Here is a 25,912-nt window from a genome sequence, read left to right on the forward strand (position 1 = left end):
TCGATCACTCTCTCTCACTTACACACACATAAACACACACATAAACACACACACACACACACACACACACACACACACACACACACACACACTCACACACACACTCACACACACACTCACACACACACACACTCTCATACACCCTCACACATGTGCACTGATAATCCATGTCTTTCCTGGACATCCTTTTATCCAGCTCAATCCCTAGGGATTTTCGGTTGGCCAACCCAGGCTGCGAGGCCTCTTTCTGGGGTCAGAGATCAGAGAGAGGCCCCTTTTGACCCCAGAGGATCCAAGCACTGTGTATGGCCCGTACAGCCGCCTAGCAGAGCTTCACCATGGGGTCAGAGGGTTAAAACAGAGTCAGAGAGGATGATATGATGCAGAACATCATGTTATGTAGCTGATGAGTGAGGCTTTCTTTTTATCATTCATCCACTTTATTCATCCCCACAGAAAATGAAATCACTTCAATCAAGCAAAAGGTAGTAGATTATCAGACCAACATCTGCTATTGGATCTCAAACAGATACAATATTGAAGCTTCAATTTAGAAAAGAAAGAGAAAAAAGGAAATTAAAGAGTTGCTTCCCACTGAAATGTCCCAATGTCATCACAGCCATGACAATTCTCCAGCAACTTTCACATTTTAAGTGCAAATATGTGAAAAATGTGTTGCATGTGCACACATACACACACGTATACAAAGCGTACACGGTTGACACATGTTGCTCCGCTCTCTCCCTCAGCTTCCCCCACTTCTCCATTCATTCACAGATTTCTTTCATTCAGGTTCACATTGACAATGAATTTGAACTTCAGACTGGGTTTGGGGGTGGACTGAAGGAATGAAAAGAGAAGAAAGGGGAGGGAAGGCATTTCTTTCTTCCTCTAAGCCTACCCTCTGACCTTATGACCCCACCCTGGGCCAAACTGCCATCCCCTCCCCCCGCTTCCTCAACCTTCTACGCTCTATGTGACATACTTACAAACGGACTCACAATCTTTTTAAAGGCGTGTATTAAAATGAACAAATATGGATGAAGTCTGTTGTCTGTCACTTCATCACAGCATAAATGTGAGCGTGCTGAGGAGCCGTCATCATTCTCCTTTATGTGTTTGCTTTGTCTTTTCTATATCTTGCATTCCATTGCTGGTGGTCTATGAAGAGGCGCCGGCCTCCGTCTAAGACTCAGCATATGTGTGTCTAATATTACCATTGTTGATTTTGAATCATGACAGCAAAGGCAACCAATGCCCCAACTTTAAGAAAGTGACGTACAATTATGGAAAAGTCTTGCAATTATTTACCTTAGAAGCAAATAAAATATATTTTAAGCAGCAATTTATGCTACAGATCACTAATAATGAGGTGATAATGAGGATACATGAGCTGGTAAAAACATGGTAATAATGTGGTAAAGACAATAATATATTGTTAATAACAATGGGAATATTGTTGCATTGTTAGGGTTAAATGTTTGCATTAGGGTCCTGATTGGGCAGGAATATGTGACTTAATAATGAGGTACCAGTATATTTACCTCACAATATCTATATCTAAATATAACTGTTGTCTTTACTATTACCTGTATTGTTTATGAATCTATTCAAATGAGACCATAGTTTCCAACATATTCTTACTGTTATTAATTACCAGGATATTACATCACTATTATCTGTCATTCGATATTGGACCGCTTGAACACGTAACAGCGGTGAAAGGGTGTTCCACCATGAAATAACATCAGAAAGGGAAGCTAAAAGTAATTGTGGCAATAAACTACAAATAACAGTAACAGTTCAACAATTTACTCGTCTCATTCACACATCTGACCATGAACCCAATACGATTTGCTACTCCTTATTGTCTTGAATGAACAGAAAAATGCTTATACAAACAACACAAACCTCGTTCAATTCAAAAAGTTGATGACACATATTTCCTGAGTGTTTCCCAGATAACGTAATAGCTCCAAATCCCTGTCACCGGCATTTTCACACGAAATCTCTTCCCTGCCATTGTTGGCGACAGAGTTATGTGTAGTGACCTTCACTTGTTCTTCATACCTGTGGCTCGAATGTGTTTGTCCGAGCATGTATGACAAAGAGCTTTGGAATTCAGGACATTTCTCACATTTCTGCAGATATGGTTGTTTCTACAGAATAGGACTGTTCAGATAAAAAAAAGTTTGATTATACTTATTACATATGGAATTTGCATCCAATGGTTTATTCTGTTGTTCTTAAGACAGCAGCATTAAGCTCAAACTTCCTCACAGGGGCATTTACTGTGTTGTGGTCAATGGCGGTCAATGTCCATGCATTATTCCTATATCGGCTTGGATTGCTGTTGTTTACATGCTGCATTGGCCTTGTGGTCATTATATGTGCTAAGTAATCTTCAATGATTGTCCATTACATTAAGAGGCATTTTGTTTGCAGCCTGTTCCTATATAGACCGCAGTGGTCAGTGTGTGTTTGAGCACTCAACATGTATAGCTCCTCCTCTGTATGGCAACTGGAGGCTGGCCGAGACAAAATGCAGTTCTGTGGCATAACACAATATATACACAGGTAGGAAAGCACACAGGGCAGGGGGGACAGACAAAACACACATACATTCCTCTGCTTTATCAAGATTCCACTGGAAGTGTTGCGTCAAGGCCATGCAGGGACAAAAGCGGGGTGAAAACATGCTTTTCACTTTATACGTTGAGAATCACTTATTGTTGAAATCCCACTGGCCAAAGACGAACCGATAGAAGTTTATGGAGGGGGCTGCGGGTCATGGTTGGATAGATTTTATAAAGGCAAAAAAATCACTACGCTTTTCACATAAATCAGCAAAGGAGAGACCTAGTAAAGCAGAAAAATACTTTATAACATAATGACAGAGGGGTCAAAAATATGGGGCTGATTTCTTTTATTTTCCCAGGCGGTGCTGTCAGCGGATCGTTGCATTGTTTAAGTCTCATATCGTTGCACCTCTTACAGCATTGAATCTCTTCGTGTTGATTGGCTATCAGGCTCTTGCACATTCAGTACAGTACCACATACAGGTTTCAGTCCGACGTGCTATGCGTGGCCTTTTTTTTTTAGAGCGTTAAGTCATGCAGAAAAAGTTCTCTGTGCTCTTTTTGAACAACGCCCTGATTTACAACCAAACAACCGCACATGTTCACACCTGGGAGCTGCCAAGTACAACCATGCTCCTATTGCTCTCCGCTGCAGCAGTCGGGGTTCAGCGCCTTGGTCAAGGGCGCGTCAACAGTAGTTGTTGAGGAAGGAGAAAATGTTTCTCCTTTGCTTCCACGTCTCACTTCTCTGTACTGTGTTGTACGATCACAGAGCGTAAACCTGAACGTAATTATTATATTGCGCTGTATTTATTCCATCACAGCGAGATAAGGGATGCTATCGAAATAAGCACCAGATAAAAACCTGTGACAACTGCTGCTGAAATGGCAGCAGTGAACACGTGGGTGGAAAACAGGTCATCAGATTGTTGGTGGTGTGTTTCCTGCATTTGCTTGTGAATGCAGATGTTGCAGATACAAGGGGTGTGTGTGTTGCACAATTTGATATTGGTCACTTGCTGCTATGACACACGGCTGTAGTGCAAGTTCTTTTTTAATTTAATTTATTTATATACTCTTATATATGTATTACAACTGGATAAATGTCCTGCAGATGTAGGATTTGTGAATAAGTGTGTTTGTGTGGGAGCTCATCTTAAGGGTGTGGTGGTTAGGGGACATGCTGATTGATCCTGACAACAATGAGGTTTTGTGACAACCAAGCAAACACAAAGACATAACGGTATTTACTTAAGTACATTGTGTGAAAATAGGCAGCGTGTCCATTTACTGTTTGTAAATATGTGTGTGTGTGTGTGTGTGTGTGTGTGTGTGCATGTGACACAGGGTACAACCATTATCAGCAACAGATACTGTGCTTTGAGGAGTGACATCTATAGCACACACATGTGCGTGGAGATAGCATGCAAATTAGTTCCAAATGGTCCGACAAAGAACATAGACGGGGGCAAACACACACATATGAGCACAAACATATGCATAACCAACCTGGGGCGACCTGACAAACAGGTATGATGACACAGTTTATACACCGGTGTCTCAACTTTTTATTGACTTGCCATTTCATATGGACACAAGAACACACACACACACAGGCACGCTAACCTGTAAGTATCCACCTGCACAACCTCCTTTACCCCTCCCCCCGGGCTAGACAAACTGAGTGACAGCACACAGACACACACACAAACACACACACAGAATTTCATAAAGAACATATAGTACAGGGCCAAAGGCTAGGGTGAGGTTTCAGGTGGGGGGGTGGGAAGAGCAGGGGTCAGGTTCAACGGGTTCAAACAACTGCTTGAGATACTGAGGCCTCATTAGAGAAAGAACGCTAAGAAAACGCCCTGCGCTGGGTAAGCCAGGTCAGCACTGACACCAGTTGTACACACACACACACACACACACACACACACACTCACACACACACTCACACACTTCAAGCGAAACTTCACAATGGGAACTGCGAGCACACATTACACTGATGTGTGAAATAATTGTGGTTTTTCACTCTGACCAAATGGAAGTGATTAACTAGGACCGAGCATAAGAACATAAGAAAGAGGATAACAATAAGAGGGTGTCAACGGAGATGGCTATCAAAGGGTTTTCAGGGTGTGGGGCATTGCACACACACACACACACACATACTTGAGATAACTTGACACATGTATTGGAGATAAGCGACAAGTGCAGTTATACTTTCATTTTTTTTATTAATTGTTTTTCGATAAAGGGACAAAATGGGTGTGTGAACAGGATTATGCAGACATCTGCCAGAAAACACAGACAGTGGTTTTCCCAATACAACTGAACAGAGACCCCAAACAAGTACAACTGAAATCAAGGAGCTAGGTTTGTCCAATGACCATCGGCCACCATTACATAAAAGTAAATTATATTAAACCAAAAAGAAACAAAAAAAGAACAGAAAAGAAAACCAAAAAAAAAGGATCCATTCCATGTCTCTGTTTTGAACAGAGCATATAGGTAATAAATAGTAACTCCCATAGTAAAAGATAAAGTTCAAGTTCAAGTTACAACAAACAGCTCTCAGAACAGGAATAGAAAAGGCTGATAACAAAATATTCCGCATTGCCATTTACAAAAAAGTCTCAACTGAAGCAGGCTTCTCCACGTCCCCCGGGTCATTTTAAATATGCTTTGCATATGAAAGTATACCCAATCTAAATATAAAGCACCATTTAGTATTTGGCAATGAAAAAAAATGCAAAACATTGATTTCTTTTCTTTTTAAACGTATTTATTTTGACGCTTTTTTTTTGTCATCCATGTACTGCATATGAAGAATTTTTTTTCTTTTTTCCTCTCTTCTCAGTATGTTGGAATGTAGTCAGGTGGGAGGGGTGAGAGAGACAGAAGCACACAACAGAACAGGCCGACGTCAGCTTGCATTACTGCATACAAGAATGGCAGCGGGGTGGGGTCAGGTTGGAGTGGGGTAGGGGGTCAGGGTCGGGGCTGGGGGGGTCCAAACCAAAACCAAAGAAGATATGTACAACCACCTCTGTGGACAGGAAACAGAGCGGTGGCCATCTGATGGCCCGCCACGCCTCCCAATGCCACGTCCTTTAGCTGCTTTTTTATTGAATTTTTCCTTTTATTTCTTTAAACATACAAATAATTCGCACTATATTATCCTGCCAAATTAAAAAAATATACCGTGGCAGCTTGGGATTTTTTTCCACTACCAAAAAAAGGTATGGTAAATACCTTTAGAGAGAACAAGCAACAGTTAAAAATACAAGCCTCAATATAAATACTATAGTGCCTACTCTAAGTGAACATTGAATTCAAATACAATTCTAGAAATACAGAAAAAGTAGACCATAAATGTGTTTAAGCATAGGAATTGACATGAGTGTGCATTTTCCTATATTTTAAGTTCTTTATTATATATTCATATATAATCTTAATCCTTTCCCCAATGCAAATTGTATTTCAACCTGAAGAGCTGTGAAGAGCCAAGGCAAAATAAAATACAAAACCATCACAGATTTTTTTTTGTTTGTTTGTTTTTTTTCCTTTTTTTATCATTTCGTATATACTGTGATCGGAGTCTTGAACACCACCAAGACGCTGAAGAAAAAGAGAAACGACAACAAAACTTAATACAGTTCCCCTAAAAGATAGTGAAGTGTTATTTGCAAAAAACGGTAATTTTTATATCTATACTTAAAAGGAAGATTTATACAAAAAAAAAAAGAAGAAACAGATTCTCGCAGTGTGAGCAACAACGTTTGAACGTACTGTGATGTCACCTAGCCAGTAAAGGTCTACAGATTATCCGGTTGACCTGGTTGTAGGTGATCACAGTAAGAAATACCGGGACCAGCATCCATTTCCAGGATGGCGAGGGACTGGGAGCACTGGTTCACTGTGTTGTTTACTCACAACCTTTTAATGTATAGACCTTTCTGACGGGGCGAATTTGTGGCCCAGGCAAAGCACTGGAGTTTTCTAGGGGTAATAAACTGACAAATGGTTCAAAAGTGAAACGGCAAGGGTACAGAGGTCAAGGGTCATGAGGCTGGAGGAGCTGAACAGATTTTGTGTCTCATCTTTTAATTTAGTTTTTTTAAATTGACTGCTTTGGACCCTCATCATCTGACAGAATTTTAAAGAGCTTTTTTTCCCCTTTGAGCGTGAACTTGTAAACTGGGAAAATTGAAACAGTGCACTTCATGTCCTATATAAATGACAGTCTATAGCTTTTAGACTCAACCAAGGTACCAACAATGCATCAGTGTGGGACATTGTACTTACTCTAAGACAGAGTGACAAGTGCGATAGTGTGAACAACTTGGTCAAACTCAGCAAGGAAGAATAATTCTCCTATTGGGTTGGAAAAAAATAAAAACAATAGCAAACAAAGAAAAAAAATGTGCCTTGCATTAGCCTGTTAGCATACTGCTTAGGTTTAGTTAACGTTCACTCTTTTCAAGAGCCCTGGAGAACATTGAATTTTTTGCCATTCTGTCTTTCTTTCCGTCTTTCTCCCTGTCTTTCTCTCTTGAATCACCCTGTTTTGATGTTTGAAATGTAAAGCGAGAAGAGCCTCAAATCCCCACATGTACTGCACGTAGCTTCCAGTTCTGTGTAGCTTTCTGTCCGTCTAGCTTGTAGTATTATTTCAATGCCCTCAAATAAAGTTAGCCTCGCTTGGAGCTCATATATTACTTTATGCATTGTTCCACACACTGACATATCTAAGCAGCGTTGTCGGTTTGTGCTAACGCAGATTCATGACACTTCTCAGCCATGCCGTATCCCTCGGAGTTCAAGATTGTACATTACACGGTACCTTCATCTCAAAAGTACCTCCTTACCAGAAACAAAACTACAAATAATTCAGATATACACAATACTGCTTGTACCATGCTTGCCATGAAATCCACATATTAAAGATAGCCTATTGAACATGTAATAGGTAGCTAAATGATGATTAAGTAGAATTCTCTGATTTTTCTTTATGAGTTGTCACAGTCCATTTGAGCAGTCAGGTGCTTGATGCAAGGACCTTTCCTGGGTGGCTTAAACCCCTCTAGCTTTATCTAATGTGACCCCAAACTTATACCAGATAAGATTTATGGCCAATGCAGTCTTGATATATCAAAGGCACTACTATGTTACCAAATGATAGTACAAATTGAATTCCTAGCACACCCTTATCTTTTTGAAAGAATTTCGAAGGCTGTCATTTAGTCACCAAACCAATGCATGATTACTATTATCATTATTATTATTCTTCTTTTTAAACCCTGTGTGAATATGGCATCTTTTAGAAAGATCGGGTTAAGTGCATTTCCAGGGTTGTCAGACGAGGGTCAAGTCAATGACTGTTAATTTTCCATGTCACAACACAAAACTGTACATGATATGTGTTACAGAATGTATGCAGCATGGACCTATCTTTCTTGTCTTTTCTCTTTTTGAAGAATAAAAAGAAAAAAACAGAACAAGAGAAAAACAGCAACACATTTACTCAACAACTAACCAACCAGGGACAAGTTCTTTTCTTTTTTTTTTGATTAGCAAAAACATACTATGCATGCTGACTAAGTCTTAAAAATGGAAAAGGGAAAACTCAAAAAAGAAAATAGTACACAACATGTAAATTATTGCACAAGAGAAAGGCTTGAAGTTTTGCGTCAATGCAATAGTATTGCCCCGATACAGATCATGCATTCAATGGGTAATGGAAACAGGGTGTGCTGGTGCAGAGCACATGGTCTTAAGCTTCCACCAGACGTGTGAAAGTGGAGTGTTGGGGTTGGGGCAAATCTACAAGGGAATGGGATTAAACAGGGGACTAATGGCGGACATAGCTCTGGGGAAAAGGTCCCATTGTTCGGCCTTCTACTCGGATTTTATTTCGGTACTCAAAGGACGGTCACTGTGCCATTTTTTCATGTGTTTCTCCAAGGTGCTGTAGACACTGAAGGGCATCTGACAAATTTCACACTTGTACACGTCTTTGCCCACCTGGCCGTGGGTCTTCATGTGGCGAGTGAGTTTGGAGCTCTGGGCACAAGCATAATTGCACAGCTCACACTTATACGGTCTCTCTCCTGTGTGACTGCGCCGATGCACTGTCAGGTTACTGCAGTTCTTGAACACTTTGCCACAAAACTCACAAGTGTCGCTTCTTCGGCCGTCCTTGGAGCCCGGCCGTCCAGGACCGCCGAGGTGAGGCGTGCTGCCCCCGCTGCCTGTTCCACTGCGGCCTGACATCCCACCGTCCAATTCCCCCGGAGGGGTTGAGAAACGCAGACTGCCGTTCTCCGAAGAGTGCTCGGACGAAGAGGCGAAGGGCGATTGTCTGGAATCCCCAAAGTTCAGAAAAGGGTCCTTGAGTTGTCGGGAGGCGGCGTAGCCAGCCAGCCACTGGGAGTAGACGTTCTCCGTGTTAGGGATTGTGGGAGTGGGCAGGTCAAATTCTTTTTCCAGCTTAATACGTTTGGAGAAGGGGCTGAGTGGACTGGGACTACCCAGTAGCAGTTTCTTAGAGAGGCCCACAGAGGCGGCTTCATTAGGGGATGCACCTCGCCCATTTACTGTAGACACTGACCCCTCCTCCCCGCGTTCCAGCACTGAGTCCCCATCGCACATTTCCCGATTATGATGATGGTCTCGGCTGAGGTGGTGGTGCAGGTGGTTCTCCTGGGCCATGGCGTTCCGTTTGTGCGCATTGAGGGCTTCACTGAAGTGGTGCATGCTCGCGGCCAGACCCATTCCCTGCATCACCTCGGGCAGTGAACGGGGGATCGACCCCTCGTTGGGCGTTCCACCTAGACGGCCTCTGATACCGCCATTGTTTTCATGCTGACGTGCTGCTTCAAGGTTCAGACCAAAGTGGTAAGTGTTGTTGGTTCTCCTGGCTGCCCTTTCTCCGTTCTGCTCCTCTTCCTCCTCTACCTCCTCTTCCTCCTCCTCCTCTTCTTCTTCCTCCTCCTCCTCCTCTTCCTCCTCCTCTTCTTCCTCCTCCTCTTCCTCCCCATTCTCACGTAGCATGCGGTCATTCGCATTTTTTAGCTTGGCAACCACAGACTTGAGGGCATTGCTGGCGCTGCCCAGGTGCTCACTGGTGCCAGGCTCTGGAGAGGAAGCTGTTGAGAGCCCATCTTCCGACTTGCCCGTGTTAGGTGAGGATGATTTGTGCATGTGTGTTTTCATGTGGCGCTTGAGCTTGCTTGCCTGTGTGCAGGCATGATCACACAAGTGACATTTGTACGGCTTCTCTCCTGTGTGGCTGCGCCGGTGCACAATGAGATTACTCTGGAACTTGAAGGCCTTTCCACAAAACTCACAACATTTTGATTTCAAGGGGGTGGAGGAGGGTGTTGCCCCTGAAGGTAGAGGGGTGGTTGGAGTGGTCTGAGACCCTGCGGGTGACTGCATGGAGCCCGGGAGAGGTGGCGGGGTTGCAAGAAATGGAGTTTTGCTGCCTCCTGTAACTCCTATGCCTCCATTTCCTCCTCCTGTCTGGAATGGCTGGAGCAGCCGCTGCATGGGGCTGGGCCGGCTGGGGGATAGTGGGGGAGTGGACCCTGAGGTGTTACCCGCCAGCTCCCGTAGCCGCCGCGAGAAGTCCATTGTTGGAGGCGGGTCCAGGGGCATAGGAGGATTGAGGCGCAGCACCCTGTCAAAGGCACTCGGGTGGTGGGCTGCCAGCGCCAGCTCTTCTGGGCTCAGGTGGTGGGGGTCCAGGTGGTTTCTCGGAGGGGGGCTGAAAAGGGGTGGTGTCGGAGGGAAACGCTGATGATGGCCCCCACCAGGAGCACCGACAGCACCAATTCCAATCCCTGCCCCGATGCTATCCCTCCCACCTGAGCCCGAGCCGGGGATTCGGAGGAGATTGAAGGGGCTTGCATCGGGCGGCAGATGGAGGCCGTGGAGCGGAGGCTGAGAGGGGCAGTTGGCGCCCCCGCCCATGGAGGGAGGCCCACCCATGCGTGGGGTGAGAGGACTGCCATGTTCACTCTCCAGGTAAATTCGAAAGCCATGGGTGTTCTGGGCGTGCTGCAGCAAAAACCAGGCGCTGCCATATGACTGCTTACATGTGGTGCAGGTGTATGTGGTCGGCTCCTCTTTACCTGTTGCAAGACAAAAGAAAGAAAAAGTCCGGTTAGGAGGTTGTTTTGAGTTTTGATATGTTACATTGCTGTATCAAAATAAACGCACATCGTTTGAACTCTGTCTCATGTTATGAATAAACCCATAATACATTACCAAGGCAGTCATGGTGTAAAATTTAATTATCTGGGCAAAACTGGAATGTGCTGTGTTTGGCAGATGTGATGTTGTCCGTTTACTGGCCATTAATGCATTTATTGTACATGAGCTGAAAGGTGCCGTTTACTGAATGAAATCCATGAAGTGCTGTTAAACTTTGCTGAACCAATCTTTTGTTTGATCCTAAGGCCAAACTGTTATAGCTTTTAAGAGTGGTCGGCACATGGTGTTGAGGGCATTGCAAATACAACAGAAGCTGTTATTGAGGTCATGCCCCACATGAGTAGCATGTGAGAAGTAGTATGTCTGTGTGCGTGTGTGTTTGTGTGTGTGTGTGTGCATTTGTTCTTCTCCCAGACTGCTCTGGGACATAATTTTTCCCTTTAGACAGACTGTGAGTACTCCATTGTCAGCAGGAGAACAAAGAAGCAGGACTATCCCGGAGGACTACCACTTCCCACTGATCTACCAAACAGAAGCTCGCTGACAAACACGCGCTGAAAAGGCAACAGAAAAGGATCCTTTAGACCTGATGAAGTAGGAATTGTTAAGCAGACACTTCTAATGTAAGACAGGAAGAGGCGAGTGGTTTGTTTTCGTCAGGGCTGAACCGCATCTGTAACACTGTACAGACTGAAGAATTACACAGGATCCTAACATTTGGCACACCGTATTCTAGATTCACATTCACTTACACGATGCAATACCAACCACCCAATAAAACACATCCACACACACACTGACCAATCATATAGAACGGAAAACCTCTCCAGGCCACGAGAGAAAGTAAAACAGCAGGAATGTAAGAACATTTAGGCTCCAGCCAGAGTGGAAAAATAAGCCCTTTAGTCTGGCTCAAAGCTTCTTCCCTCACCCAAACATGCAGAGTCACATTGAGATGGCTGACGCAAGGAGCACTTAAAACAATAATTGCCTTTGAATGGCCTCGGTGATGATGACCTGCGGTGGGACCCACAATGCAAGTGTAATCTCATTAGGGGACCGACGGACGGCCATCAGCATGTTTACAAGATTAGATGACAAAACAAACCCCATGTCTGCTGCCACTGTGGGCCTCTCACTGTTAAGCACAGATGAATATGGGTGCAGCAACAACAGCTACAGATCTGTATATACATGAAGCAAAATTTACAATTTATTAAAGAACGTATAGGGTCAAAGTACATGAGGCGGCAGTAGGAGAAGTGCAGAATCTGCTGTGAAACATGGACACCCTGTAAATCACATAAAGGTCTTGTTGATGCAGGACAGTTATTGTATATTTTAGTATACGTGATGTAAACTCTAAAGCAGAATACTTGAATGAATTTACATGCAATTAATTTTCTTCAATAAACAAAATCCTCAGATTAACCAAAGTTTTGTTCAAAACTACAAACAAATGCAATATTATTCCAAAAGGAAAATAAATGAACAGGTGTCACTCCAGGGGCTGGAATATTGCTGCTAATTATCTCTGACTATTTATTTTTTGGAGGTGAAAAGCAATATCGTGGTAAAATGTCATGAACAATACTTTATAAAATAACTAATTTACATGTAAACAGATACAACTTAACAATAAATACACACACACACACACACACACACACACACACACACACAACCATCTCGGTCTGCTGGTATGTGTGTCTTTTATCCTTGCATCTTCTCTCTCTCTGTATGCACATACACACACACACGGTCGCCCACAACACACTTATCCCACTAGAACAACAATTTGGAAAGGCTGCTAAATTATGGATCATTAAAATTGGCACAAATTACCACTAATTGTGGCCACCTGCAAAGGATCTAACCTGTGAATATAATTTGCATTATTAGGACCACAGTGGTTTTAGTTATTTATTCTTTTTTTTTTTTCCTCTGGTCAACCCAATCTAACCTTGGAAAAGTGGCATAAATAATACAACAACACAGAATCTGCAAAGTCCACTTCAGTGAATCACTTTGATACGCTTGCGGTTTTTGTTTCACGTGGTAAAATTTCAAGGGAGCCATAAAATTCAACCGTACCAGCATGGGATCATCTTTTCTTTTTGATCACTTAAGTGGTTTGTGATAAGCCTTCTACAAACCACACAAAAAGTTCACGCCATAACCATCTGGGCTGTGGATGTTGATGATGATGTTCCATGCGGATTTGCAACCAAACAAACAGAACCGAGTAAACATTTGCACAACATGGCCAAGTTTAATATGGGCTTAAACGTGCAAAACGTCCACGGTGAGCTGTTATTTCACACAAAAAAGTGTTACACAACTATACCATAATTTTGCTTTGGGAATGAGCATTTTTAAATGAATTCATCATCTAAATATTGGAATAACCATTCATGAGGAATTGCAAGCTGCAAACATCCAAAAAGATTCCTCTCTCAGTTTCACCCCGCACATCTTGTGACTATAAATATTTTTGCTGAAAATAAGACCTCTGTCTGTCGCGAGCATAGTATCGATGTCTATGATAACACAGAATGGGAGAGGAATTTGTGTTTTCGGGCCAACAAAAGGCAAAATAATGAGCAAAATAAGAACGAGGTGCAATACAGTAACTTCCAGGCTAATACGCTCCTTTTTGACTCGTAGTTCAGACTTGTCTGCATGCTGATTGAGACTTTAAGGTTAATGGATTTTAGAGTAGGCGACTGCTCCACTCTGTCTCTCTGTAATACACTCCCATCAGCCACTTCATTAGGCAAACTCTACCACTCCACGGCAGAAAAATGAAGGGAGACGGTGAAATGGAGGAGGGGAGATGAAGATAGATAGAGAGGAAAGAAAGAAAGAAAGAAAGAAAGAAAGAAAGAAAGAAAGAAAGAAAGTAGGCAGGAGGAATAACCCCCCCTAGTTTGGGGTTGGATGTCAGTGTGAATAGAGGTGACAGACACAACTTCCAGCCTGGGAAATAGCATGAATATGGATGGAGAAAGAGGAAGGAAAGGAGAGAGAGGAGAGGTAAATAGTATCCTGTTCTTTACATGGGATAAATGTCACAGCCAGAGAGCCACGAGTGAAATTCCACAGAACACACACACACACACACACACACACACACAGTTCCAGAAATGTTCTAAATCTCAATACCAGCTCTGCTACAGTGGCAAGCACAGACATTAAGCCCTATTAAGCCAAGGGCATTGCCTAAACACTTATGTGGTGCTAGATGGGGGAGAGAGAGAGGGGGGGGGGGGGGGGGGGAGGGGGAGTACAGCTGCTTGGCTCATGTTTCATGTGCTCTGTCCCTGTGTGTGTGTGCGCATGTGTCCACCAACTTCACCAACCCTCAAACTATAGAAGAAGTGCCGAGCAATGAACCAAGTGGCTGCCACGAGGCCACAGCACCAAATTAAGGAGATGCATCAACCATTCAGAAGAAGAAGCATCCTCAAACATTTTTCACATTTATAAGTGTAATAAAGACAAATACACAGAGCTCAGAGTGTCCTGTTGAGTGTTGTGCTGCCTCCATGTGTCATTTCAACTTGCTTTCGCTGCAAAGAATGATTTCTCTCCCTATGAATATTCTTAACTTTGTAATTACCCGGGTTGGCTTTGCTGTAATGCATTTTCTACACTTACAATTTGCAGTCAAACTGAATATTTCAGACCTTTTGGGGGATTTAGTTAATTAGCGCTTTTGAAATCTTGTCAAGCAAGCCAGTGTAATTTTGTAGAACAGAGAGAATAGAATAGTGTTAAAGTGAGAATAACAGTGCCTTGCTACTGATGCATCACATCACTGCAGTTCCACACTCAAATCCCATCCAGACCAGCTAGGAACCAAAAATGGATGCAAACTTTTGACTCGCAGCTATGAAAGACCTCTACCTTAGCGGCTTTATGTGCATTTCATCCATATTTTATCCATCTCTCTTGGCCCCTTTTACATTCAGCCATCGTAACACATTCTCTGTACTACCTCAGCCCTTCTGTTTCTCCTTGTCTGCTATCCCGTTTCTCTCCCCTATTCTTTCCTTCTCCCCTCAGCTTGTTCCCACTGCAGGACTTTCTCCTTCACAGGCCCTCCCCATCTTCTCCGTCCCTCTTTCCACCCATGGGTGGCTTGCCGGTGGTGTCCTTGGCTGGGCCCACCTCTGGGTGAGATGATAGTAATTGAGGTAATGGAACATTGCTGAAACAGGATTAGGTACGCATACCAGGAGAGAGGTACAATGTCCCTTAATACAATTTGGGATTTCAGTCTGAGCCTCAGGCTTTCAGGATCTCCTGCTTATATTTACATGTGGGCATCGCCGCTCACCCCTGATCACCTCCTGCTTTACCTTCAAGGACCGCCGTGACATTTTGGAGGAATTTTAGTGTTATTATTCAGCAGCTATGTGTAATATGGTCCGGAGGGATTAGCTCATTTATTGGCCCATCAATAATGGTGGAGGAAAAATCGACTGCTTTAAGAAACTCTCCTTACACAGCTAGGTAAACAGCTGCTGAGTGTCCTTGAGCAAGACATTGAGTTTTTGCCATCCCTGTTACAGTTGTTCAGCACTCTAACCTGGGAAAAGGAAGAGAGACACTCACGCTGGATCATCCAGCTCTTTCATGACCCCAAAACCAAAGCAGTGAAAGTACATTTCTGACATGAAGAGCAGGTTGTCACGTTTTCTGGAGGATGCTTACGTTATAGACTAAGGCTCCACAACCTGTCCTTTCTCCCAGCCACCTTCCCTTTCCTGCTTCAGCGCTCAATTATGTAGAAGAATTGCTGGAAAAGCGTGAAAACACTGCACCCAGTCATATCAGTGTTATCACATGGAAACATCTGAATTCTATCTGTCCGTTCAATGATATACATTGGTTTCAATGCGTGAAAATTTTAGGATTAAAGAGTGAAACAATTTCCAGAATCCATATTGGTAAAATATTGATCAAGCAAAACGATTTTCTTACTACAGATTTGTGTGAAATTGCCACATTAGAATCATGAACTTTGAATACAGGTTGAAGTTTTCACACAAAGTTATTCTGGTTCCTATCATAAGTCACAGTGGCTGCGTTATTTTCCTCCTCCCCCATTTATTTTCCATCAGCTTTCAAACTTCCTTCTGACCGCAGCAACTGTTGGAATGCAAACAGTGGCAGCTAACGTCCAGGTGACTCACTGAGGTTTAAGAAACAAAATCAGCCCCCGTTACTGACTGGGAATCTCTATGGAAACAGCTGGATTTGTAATTATAAAGGCGATAGACAAAACAAAGTAATCACTTGAGAGTGTATGAGTGTGTACAGCTGATAGTTTGGTGATCTTATCTGTGTGCAGTGAGATGTCCTGATGTCCTGTTAAGAGACAGAGCTCCTGCGTGAGTCAAGCCATCAAAAATTATACGTCCCCCGATGGATCTGAAGGCTTCTTGACAGGGTTTAATAAGTAATCGGGACAAAATTACATTTCCAGCCGAGCGTTGGCTGATATTACACAGCAACAAAATCAAGTTCCAAGAAGTACCAAAAAAAAAAGAGAAGTACAATCTGTAAAAAATCACCTTGTCAACACGGACAAGAAAGAAATCCTGGGGGAGTCTTCAAGTCTAATTTACTTGGCATCAAAGCTGTCACAAAAAACTTCATATCACTTAAAATAGCACCAACAACTTTTACAAACAGAAGCCGCACAAAAAAAAGGAGGTATTTTTATGGAAGAGCGGACTATCAAAGCGTTTGAATTACCAGAAACAACAATGGATTATCGAGCCCGTCTGATTACACGCTGTGTGCTCATGCATGTGCCCGTGAATACGTGTGTGTTTTGTGTGTTGTGTGCGCATTGTATGTGTGTGGTCTTGCTAAATAGCCATACACTCTAAGCTGAAGAGCAAAAATATCAATACCGTCTGTTCCTGTGTGCGTGTGTGTGGGTTTGTGTGTGTCTGTGTGTGTGTGTGGGATATATCAATACCTTCTGTCTCTGTGTTTGGAGTCCCTGCTGGGCCACAGACTGTGCTATCTGCAACTCTCTCACCAGCAATCAACTTGCATGTGTGCGCGCGTGTTTGTGCGTGCGTGCGTGCGTGCGTGCGTGCGTGCGTGCGTGCGTGCGTGCGTGCGTGCGTGCGTGCGTGCGTGCGTGCGTGCGTGCGTGCGTGCGTGCGTGCGTGCGTGCGTGCGTGCGTGCGTGCGTGTGGAAAGAGGATGTCCATCCAGCCAGCCATTATAGCTTCCATGTGACAAAGTTCCTTTTCCCTTCTCTTTGTCGTACGTACGTACGTACACACACACACACACACACACACACACAATATAATGCATCTCGTAAAGCCTTTTCTAATGACACAGCGAGGGCTCCTAAACTGTGTTTATGAATGTAATTAAATGGACCGTCCTTTGTAGAATCATCCAAGCGCACTGCAGCAATGATCCAGTGTGTGTGCTGTATGTGTGTGTCCATTTGGAAGACTGGTGCTCACAGTGCCAGGGACAGCCTCCACTTAACCCGAAACCACCATGGTGAAATTACAGAGAATCCAAATTACAGCATTTATGTGTGTGAACAGAGAGAGAGAGAGAGAGAGAGAGAGAGAGGGAGAGAGAGAGAGAGAGAGAGAGAGAGGGGGGGGGGGGAGGAGGAAAGGAGAAACTTCATCCACACACACACACACACACAAAATGACTCAGCTTCAGCTTCAGATAAATGCAGAAAGTTGCTTTCAGCTGATAATGACTTACAGATTGGTGACACTAAACCAATTCTATGAGATCATTTTAAATGAGTTTGGTATTTACAGACACTGCAGGACTCACACAGGCATTTGATTGATTGTATCTGCGATCAAAGCCAAATTTTAGATATACATATACTTGACATTAATCACATGTTACAGTTCAAACTCACATCTGTGGGAGTTTCTCCGTGTGACATGTACACAGAGATTATGTCGAGTCAATCACATCCTGCCTCATCGTGATAAGATACTTTACTGAACATATAAGCTGTTTATATATAAGACCAATTAAATTACTCACTAAATAAAAACTACAGGAACAGGATCATCTGAATTAATTATAATGGGATTTTTTGAAACATCTGTGATATTAAAAAAATAAATCCTACAATCCTGACAAGAATATTTCTGGTGAAATTCCAGCAGGAAAATTGTTAATTTTGGGAGAAAAAATTAAATTTCCCTGCCTACCAAACTAACCGTCTAAAATTAGTAAATTACCAGAACCAAGTTATTAAAAATGCATGTGCAGCTTCTCATCTTCAGCTGTTTAGTAAGTAAGTACAATATTTCATTTTGAGTGATATATTCCTGGAAGCGCACATGTGCGGACACACACACACACACACACACACACACACACACACAGATGTGTCTTAAATCCCTGATGATACTTAAGCGCACACTGAGCGGAAGCAGATTTTCTTTAGTGCAGCAAGCAAGAGGTTGGTGGTCACTGTGAGACACACACACACACAGACACATACACCCACACATGGTCATTCTGGTATTGACTGATCTGCAGGGACCTGCAGCAGCTGCCACGCAGGACAATTCAGTCATCTGCGAATGTGTGTGTGCATGTGTGTGTGTGTGTGTGTGTGTGTGTGTGTGTGTGTGTGTGTGTGTGTGCCTCACAGTGACCACAGTGGGAGATCACTCTGAGCCAAGCAAACACCTCAGCTGGCCAGAGGCCCACACACACAAACACACACACAGACATATACATGCACACACAGTGCTTTGCTTCCTCTCTTTATCTAATCCCTCCTCTGCCCAGTTGGATTCATCCCTCCATCTGTCCATCAGTGCTGAATACAGGTGGCTGTCCCCGCTTGCTCACTCTCTCTCTCTCTTTCTCTCTCTCTCTCTTTCCTTCTCTCTCTCTTTTTTCATTACTTATTTGCTGTGTTTTCTTTCCGTACTTGACTCTTCATCTCGTCCATTGTCACTTCACCTCATCACGCAGCAACAACACAGTGGAAAGTAATCACCGAGTCTGAATCAGTCAAAATCACTGAGCCACACACACATTTACCACAACATGTGGACAAGCTGCGACTCGACTAAAGAAGCCCCTCTGCTGCCAAAAACCCCTCCACTTCATCTATTCTTCCCCTGCATCCTTCCTTCTCCCTTTTCTTCCCTCTTTCAGTCCCTCTCTCTTCCCCTCCCAGGTGGGAAGCACTCAGCGCTGGCTCTTTAATTGTGTTCATCTGACAAGGCCAATCGATAGAGGACATATTTAATACAAATTTATAACTATTAGCCATCAGCGATAAAAAGCCTTTTTTCCTAGGTAGCTCTGCTTGCGGTGAAAGAGAGAGAGAAAGCCAAAAGGAGGAGGGGGAGGAGGAGGAGGAGGAAGAAGAGGAAACACAATCCATCCTGCTTTTAACACAAACAACCTCCCACAGTCTCAATGTCCGACCTTGGAGAGATACGGCTGAAGCTGCATCAAAAACAGCAGAAGTCAAAGCAGCCGTTTGGTGTTTTCCAGACAAAACCTCAACGTCAAGTGGTTGCTGGGTGTTTTCACGGTCATTTAATTGCAAAATATTAAAAGACTAGGGCAGGAATCTGAAAATCACCGATGACACGACTTGGTTATTTTTGAATTTTGATGCGTTTATGACAAACGCTGGAGGCCTTCGAGCCAGTAACATAGCAACACACAGTGCGTAACGGGTTTTGGAAGGCCGGCCTGGACATTCTATTTCTTCTCTATTTTCTATTAGTTTCCTCAAACATTCCAAACAGCTTTTTCTGCCAGAAGGCGACACAAAGGCAAAATCAGACACACATGAAGCCGAATTGGTATCTGCGCAGTTCCAGCACGCCTGCACAACCTCGTCTACTTCAAAAACACTGTGGGCGGGATTCATTATCAAACTATTGACTCCGCCCCACCTGCCCCAGATGTTTTCCACAGGCCAGGGAAAAAAACGAAAAAGAGGAGGAGCTAGAGGCGGTGGCACCAGGTGGATGCAAGGGAGACGCCGTCAATATGGACGGAACAGCGGTTTTTACCTGCCTCTTTAAATTCAGAAGCGGCGTAGCGCAACACTGACGGCTCCCTGGATAGAAAAGTCTCCCCGTCTAGTCGCCAAAGGAAATCTGTGAACCTCCAAGAGAAACAAGGTGGGCACAGGCGAGGGACCAACCTCAGCGTGGGGAGGTGACGGAGAAAAGGAGTTTTGGTCCAGGAAAGACATCTCTCGGGTTAGTTTATCCTCGGATTTCACAAGGTAAACTCCGAAAAAACTCACTCTGACAACCGCTTCATTATGTAAATAATTGATTTGGTATAATTGACAGGAAAATCTGTCACGACCAATAGAGAGAAACGAAAGAACTTGCGTCAACTCTCATACTTATACTTGACGTTGACTTGTACATGTGTGTGTGTGTGAGAGAGAGAGAGCACAATGTTTGGAAGCATCCTGGAGAATTAACGCATCACTTCTTTTGCTTCATTCGCCCCATAAGATACATTTTGAATCCTGATCTCTTGTTTTCTCGCCATCTTTGAACGGTCGAGTGGTCTCAGGCCCCGCGCTGCCCCCCTCCCCCTGGAAGAGACGCCGCTCAATCCTCCAGTTTGACATAAAGAACACGAGAGAGGATGTATACTTTGGCCTTAAGCAAAACGATCACATAAAGTAAGTCAATTTTCAGACAAAAAACAAACATGTCCCGACAACTTTGTTACTGCAAACTGCATGAGCATATGGTAGAGACAACGTTTGTGAGTGATAAAAGAGATGTGATGGATGTGAAAACCACTTCTGTTTGTGTGCGACAGATTCTTTTCTGTGTAGTCAAGCACACACAGACACACACACCGAACACACACACACAGACACACACACACACACATGTATAACACTGACATATGCCTGGGGCTTGGCCACTAGCACAGGACAAAAAGGCCAGTAAATAATTGAGAAGTGTGAAAAGCGATGGAGAGAGTTGGGGGAGGGGCGGGCGGCGTTACTGTATATGCTTGTAGTGTGTGTGTGTGTGTGTGTGTGTGTGTGTGTGTTTGTGTGTGTTCTGTCAATCTCTCCACAGTTTATAGAATTGAATCTAAAAAATCGTTCGCCCTCTGTGAGCATCTACATGCATGTGACAAGTATGAGTTATTCTCTCACTATCTGTGTGTGTGTGTGTGTGTGTTTGAGAGAGAGAGAGAGAGTCTGTGTGTCCAAAAAAAAAAATGCTCCATTAGTAATTTGGAAAGTGCTGGTGTGACGGAGGTGGGGGGGCTGGCATTCCCATCAGACCCAGTATGGCCTAAGTGCTGCACCACACACACACACACACACACTCCCAAACACCAGCCAACCCCACCCTCATGGGCACAGCCTCCACCTCCCCTAACCATCCTCCACCCCTTTGCCCACCTAGGACGACCTGGCAGCGCCTCTCTGCCGGGTCCAAAAACACCACACACACACACACACACACACACACACACACACACACACACACACACACACTCGGTCCACTAATGACCAAACCCAAACAGCTCCCAAACAACTCTGGGAAGCTATTAGGAGCGGGCATTTTGACGGGGAAGTGATCTTTTTATATGCCATTAAAAGCCATGGATAAAATGGGCGTTCGCGTAAATACAGCCACAGGTCGGAAGGGGGATATCCAAACAGCCATAATCGACAAACCATTCATCCCCCGGTGAGATGGATGCAGAGGAGTGGCCGACGTTCCTTTCTTTCAAACTTTACAGGCCGTCTAAGGTAAAGTCACAAACAGGACCCGGGCTGCGTTCAGATCACTTTGTTTCTTTATTTTAAGACTTTTTGAAGACATTTTCCATACTTTGCCTGTCCATTCCACTTATCTCATCAGTCCTCCGTTAACAGTTCAGTCATCTTTACACATTATTGAACATTTTGTGTCGGTAATATATTTAACAATTCTGTGCCAGAGTTTTGTTCCTCTCACACACACACACACGCTTTATCGTCATTCTGTCCCAGCTTCAGCTTTAATGGGCGCTATGACCGCTTTGCCAAAATTAATATTTCATCCTTAACGTTAAGTCAAATCACATCTTTTCTAAACGCTCAGACTGAAGGTCTGAAGCGTTTCTCTGCATTTCCACCCAAATATCTGAATCCAGGCAGAGCGGCTAAAGAGGCTCCTGACAGCGAGAGAGCAGCGAGAGAGCAGCTCTGCTTCCAGAGTAAACAGGGTCCATTCCTTGTGAGTGGAGAGTGTTGGGAATCATGTCAGGTCAGGTTCAGGCACGATTTAGAGCTGGATACACACTGACGCAACTTTTTCCTAGAAGGAGATGGTAGGCTTTGGCATACCTGTTTATTACCCCCTCCACCTCCTCCTCTTCCTCATCTTCCTCCCTCTCCTGCATTACTTCCCCCTACATCCTCCTTACTTCTCTCCTTTTTTTTTTTTTTTAACAACCTACTCTTGCTCATTGCTTCTGTTTCCCTCTTGAGCAGAAGAAGTCGAGAGAAAGACAAAACATAGACATCACTCAACGTCGAGCCAACCTCCCACACACACACACACTCACACACACGCACACACACTCTCCTGGCTCACCCTACAATCATATTCAGGATTAACAATAAGTCTTTCAACTCTTCACCACGAATTATATGCCCTTGTGTGGAGGGAAAAAAAAGAAAGGGAGAAAGGAGAAGCATTCACGCACCCTGGGGGCCTCTCTGACACACACACACACACTCACATACACACACATTTATGGTAGGGTATCTTTCTCCTCTTCATTAGCTTTTAATAACCTGCGAGGCCATCATATTCATAACAGCTGTTGGGGCGATTCTTAGAAAAATGGTTCTAGCAGAAAAAGGTCATTCAGTCTATTAGAAAAGCTGTCAGTGTGTTTGCGACCCTGGACTCCTGCAGAAGCCAGGATAGAGGGGAAAGAAGGTTAATATTGAAGCCACAGGTTACTGCGTGTGATGACAGGAGCTTGTAGTGCATCAACAAGATTAACCTCGAAACGTTTGCATCCTTTCTATTATTTTGCATTTTGGAAAAATGTCCGTATTTCTGCAAAATGAATCAAAGCGGAGTCGTTTCAACGAGAGCGAAATTGCTCACAATAATCAAACATAATGAGTTCGGTCAGAGTCAAACGTGAATTTGTCATCTTGAAATCCTGAAACAACTTGCAGACACAATATGCCCACCTCGTTATTCGACACTGAGATCAACTACGGTGCTATAGGATGAAAGTATAGGATGAAAGCAAAGACGTTTCATTCTATTTCAGTTATCACCATTTCCATAAACGCATCCATCTCCTCTGTGTCTCTCTGCTAGATTATCCTCCTCATTCTCTGGGACGGTGGATAACTTTGTCTCCGTGCTGACCAGTGGGAAAATGTTCACGGAAATTGCATGCTATTTGTGCGCTTCTTATGCAACTTCAGGTATTAGTTGTATGTATAGAGGCCATACAGTAGATAATACTTCATATGAACAAACTACTGTCTGTGTAGCACCGCTGCTCCCCGGCTCTGCTCTACTTTTGTTTAAAACAGTTATACAATCGCTATATTTCTTCTTTTCCCAGCCGTGCTACCTGTAAGCTATACCCCCCCCTCTCTATGTGTGTGTGTGTGTGTGTGTGTGTGTGTCTGTCTGTCTGTCTCTGTATCTCTCTCTCCCACTCCCTGCAGCTGAGCCCTGTAAATCAAGTTGAAACATAGCTTTGCATATACTGTATGTGTACGTGTGTGTGTGTGTGTGTGCATATGTGTGTGTGTGTGTGTGTGTGATGTGTATGTGCTGCCTACTACCCGCTGCCAAAAAATGTGTCCTGACCAATCCCCCCCCCCTCCCTCCCTATACATCTGCCTATAGGAGGAGGAAGAGCCAGAGGGGACGAAGGTGTGTGTGGTATGTGTGTGTGTGTGTGTGGGTATGTGTGTGTGTGTGTGAGAGAGAGAGACATGGGGATTAAGTTTTGTACTGTCAGGGTCATATGGGTTGAAGGAACATTTCACAGACGCTTATCTCTAGTGGCGCAGAGGGAAAACGTAAACGGCCGCCGCGACTACGACTGAGGAGAGAAGGAGGGAGGGAGAGAGAGAGAGAGAGAGAGAGATGATCTGTAGGAGGTGTGTGTGGGAGATGCCATAACCTGCTACTGCCAGTTTAGCAGACGGTTCCATTTAAACACTGCCTGTAACTCAGCCCGTATAGCGAGCGAGTCTTTCATATTGCTCGGCTCGCACAGTCAATAGTGTCAAAGTGTCAGCGAAGTCAACCACGTGTCGCTTCTTCCTTTTTTTTCTTCTTCTTCCGTGTAATGAATCCTACGTTTACTATTCTGAGAGCAGAAAGCAAAAAGAACATCATGTCAGTCGTGTTAAAAAAAAAACAAGAACGGCGATGAAGATGATGATGATGAAGAAGAACGATCAATTTATAGCTCGGCCTGCTTGTGTTACCGACTTCGTGAGGAGTTGAGCACATTTTTTTTTTTTTGTTGTTGTGTTTTCCGGCGAAAGGAGGAGGAGGAGGGGGATGCGCCGCGCGAAGGGGAGAAAGTGTCAAAAGCGCGCCGAGTTTAGGCCAGACTGGCACCCGGCGAAGACGAGGGGGACCTAACTGTTGCTTTTCACACGTCACACCAACTCTCTCTACCATCTGCCTCCTCTCTTTGTGTCTCCTGCTCCTCCTCTCTCTTTCTCTCTCTCCTTCACTATTCGTCTTCGCGGACTGATAAGGATGTGGGTGTGACCTCCTACCGCCTCTTTTCTCTTCTTCCTCTTCTCTCCGTTACAACAATGCCTCCAGGTCTCAACAAGGCAGCGGCGAACAACGTGTATGTCACCAGAACAAAATCCCCACAGGACCGTCACGACTCTGTAAATGCTGTTTCTAACCATAAAATGAGGCCTACTAAAAGACCACACACACACATAAACACACACCCCATCCCCCAACTCCCTCCCTCAGAACAGCGGCCACTAGTGGTGAGACGTACGTGAATGCTAGTGGGCCCGCAGAGAAAAACAAAAACCTTCTCATGGTGCGTTTGTATATTTAGACGAGACGGCCAAACGCAGAACACACAAACCACCGTGACTCATACACACACATACACAGACGTACACACACAGACGCACAGACGCTCACTCATTTCCACACGCTAAAATCAATCCCATCACAGATCGACAGGCTTTTCCCCGGAACAACCAGTCAATGTTTGTCGCTACCTGTTTTTCTCAGGCGAGGAGGGGATAGGCACATGCGTGTGTGTGTGTGTATGACTGTAAAATAAGTGTGAAAGAGGAAGTGACTGGTATGGGTGATAATGCTTGGAGGGACAGCTGTTGATCTGTCTGATCTGCCTCGTTGTGTTTTGCAGCGTCATTTATGTCTGCAAGTCTTTAAAACGCTTCAGTTCATCTTGATATCATCACATCGGACACAGTTTGGAGGAAATTAGACATTCGGGACTCAGTAATCGACGAAACAATGAGTTGTAGTTGAATGATGTGTGTGTGCTCTGTACACCTGTGCTGTGGTACACACACACACACACACACTGGGTTAGGGAGGTGGCATATTGCTGAGTGCTGAGAACGAGGCGGTATGCCACTGAGGATATATATACGCGGCTATGTATAGCTCATACACTGTACACTGTATCATACTGTACAGTGGTAACACACCATCCCGTCCCGCACACTTCAAGAGGAAGTCATGAGGCCGGCGGCCGCGCTCTTACCGCCCCTGGAGTGTCAAATAAAGAAAGTGGCGGATTTGCATACCTCCGTGCTAAACTATACCGCGCTTCACCTGTGGCACCTTAGAGTGCAAATTTAGCTCATTAGCAGCTAGCAGACCTGGGTCGACCCCAGCGGCTAAAACTATTAGCATTCCCCACGCACACACACACACACACAGGCTGTAGCGCCTGGCCTGAGACCGACGGCCCTCTGCTGTGGCAAGGGTTGGGAGCCATGTTGAGCCAATTAACCCTGTTCGTCTAAACGGGGGGGGGGGGGGGGGGGGGGGGGGGGGGGGGCTGGGTCAGTGTGTGTG

General features: G+C 44.3%; 1 protein-coding gene across 1 annotated transcript in view; it reads right to left on the minus strand.

Annotated features, from left to right (window-relative positions):
- Positions 1-8,282: 8,282 nt before the first annotated feature.
- The window catches only part of bcl11aa (BCL11 transcription factor A a), a 40,826-nt gene continuing 23,196 nt past the window's right edge, over positions 8,283-25,912 (minus strand). The window contains exon 3 of the mRNA XM_076165636.1: positions 8,283-10,720. Within this exon, the coding sequence (XP_076021751.1) occupies positions 8,484-10,720 (2,237 nt within the window). The 3' untranslated portion in view covers positions 8,283-8,483. The remainder of the gene's footprint in view (positions 10,721-25,912) is intronic.

This window comes from Genypterus blacodes, unplaced genomic scaffold, assembly GCF_046128005.1.
Source record: "Genypterus blacodes isolate CSIRO-AG114 ecotype Tasmania unplaced genomic scaffold, CSIRO-AGI_Gbla_v1 ptg000012l_1, whole genome shotgun sequence".
NCBI classification, from domain to species: Eukaryota; Metazoa; Chordata; class Actinopteri; order Ophidiiformes; family Ophidiidae; genus Genypterus; species Genypterus blacodes.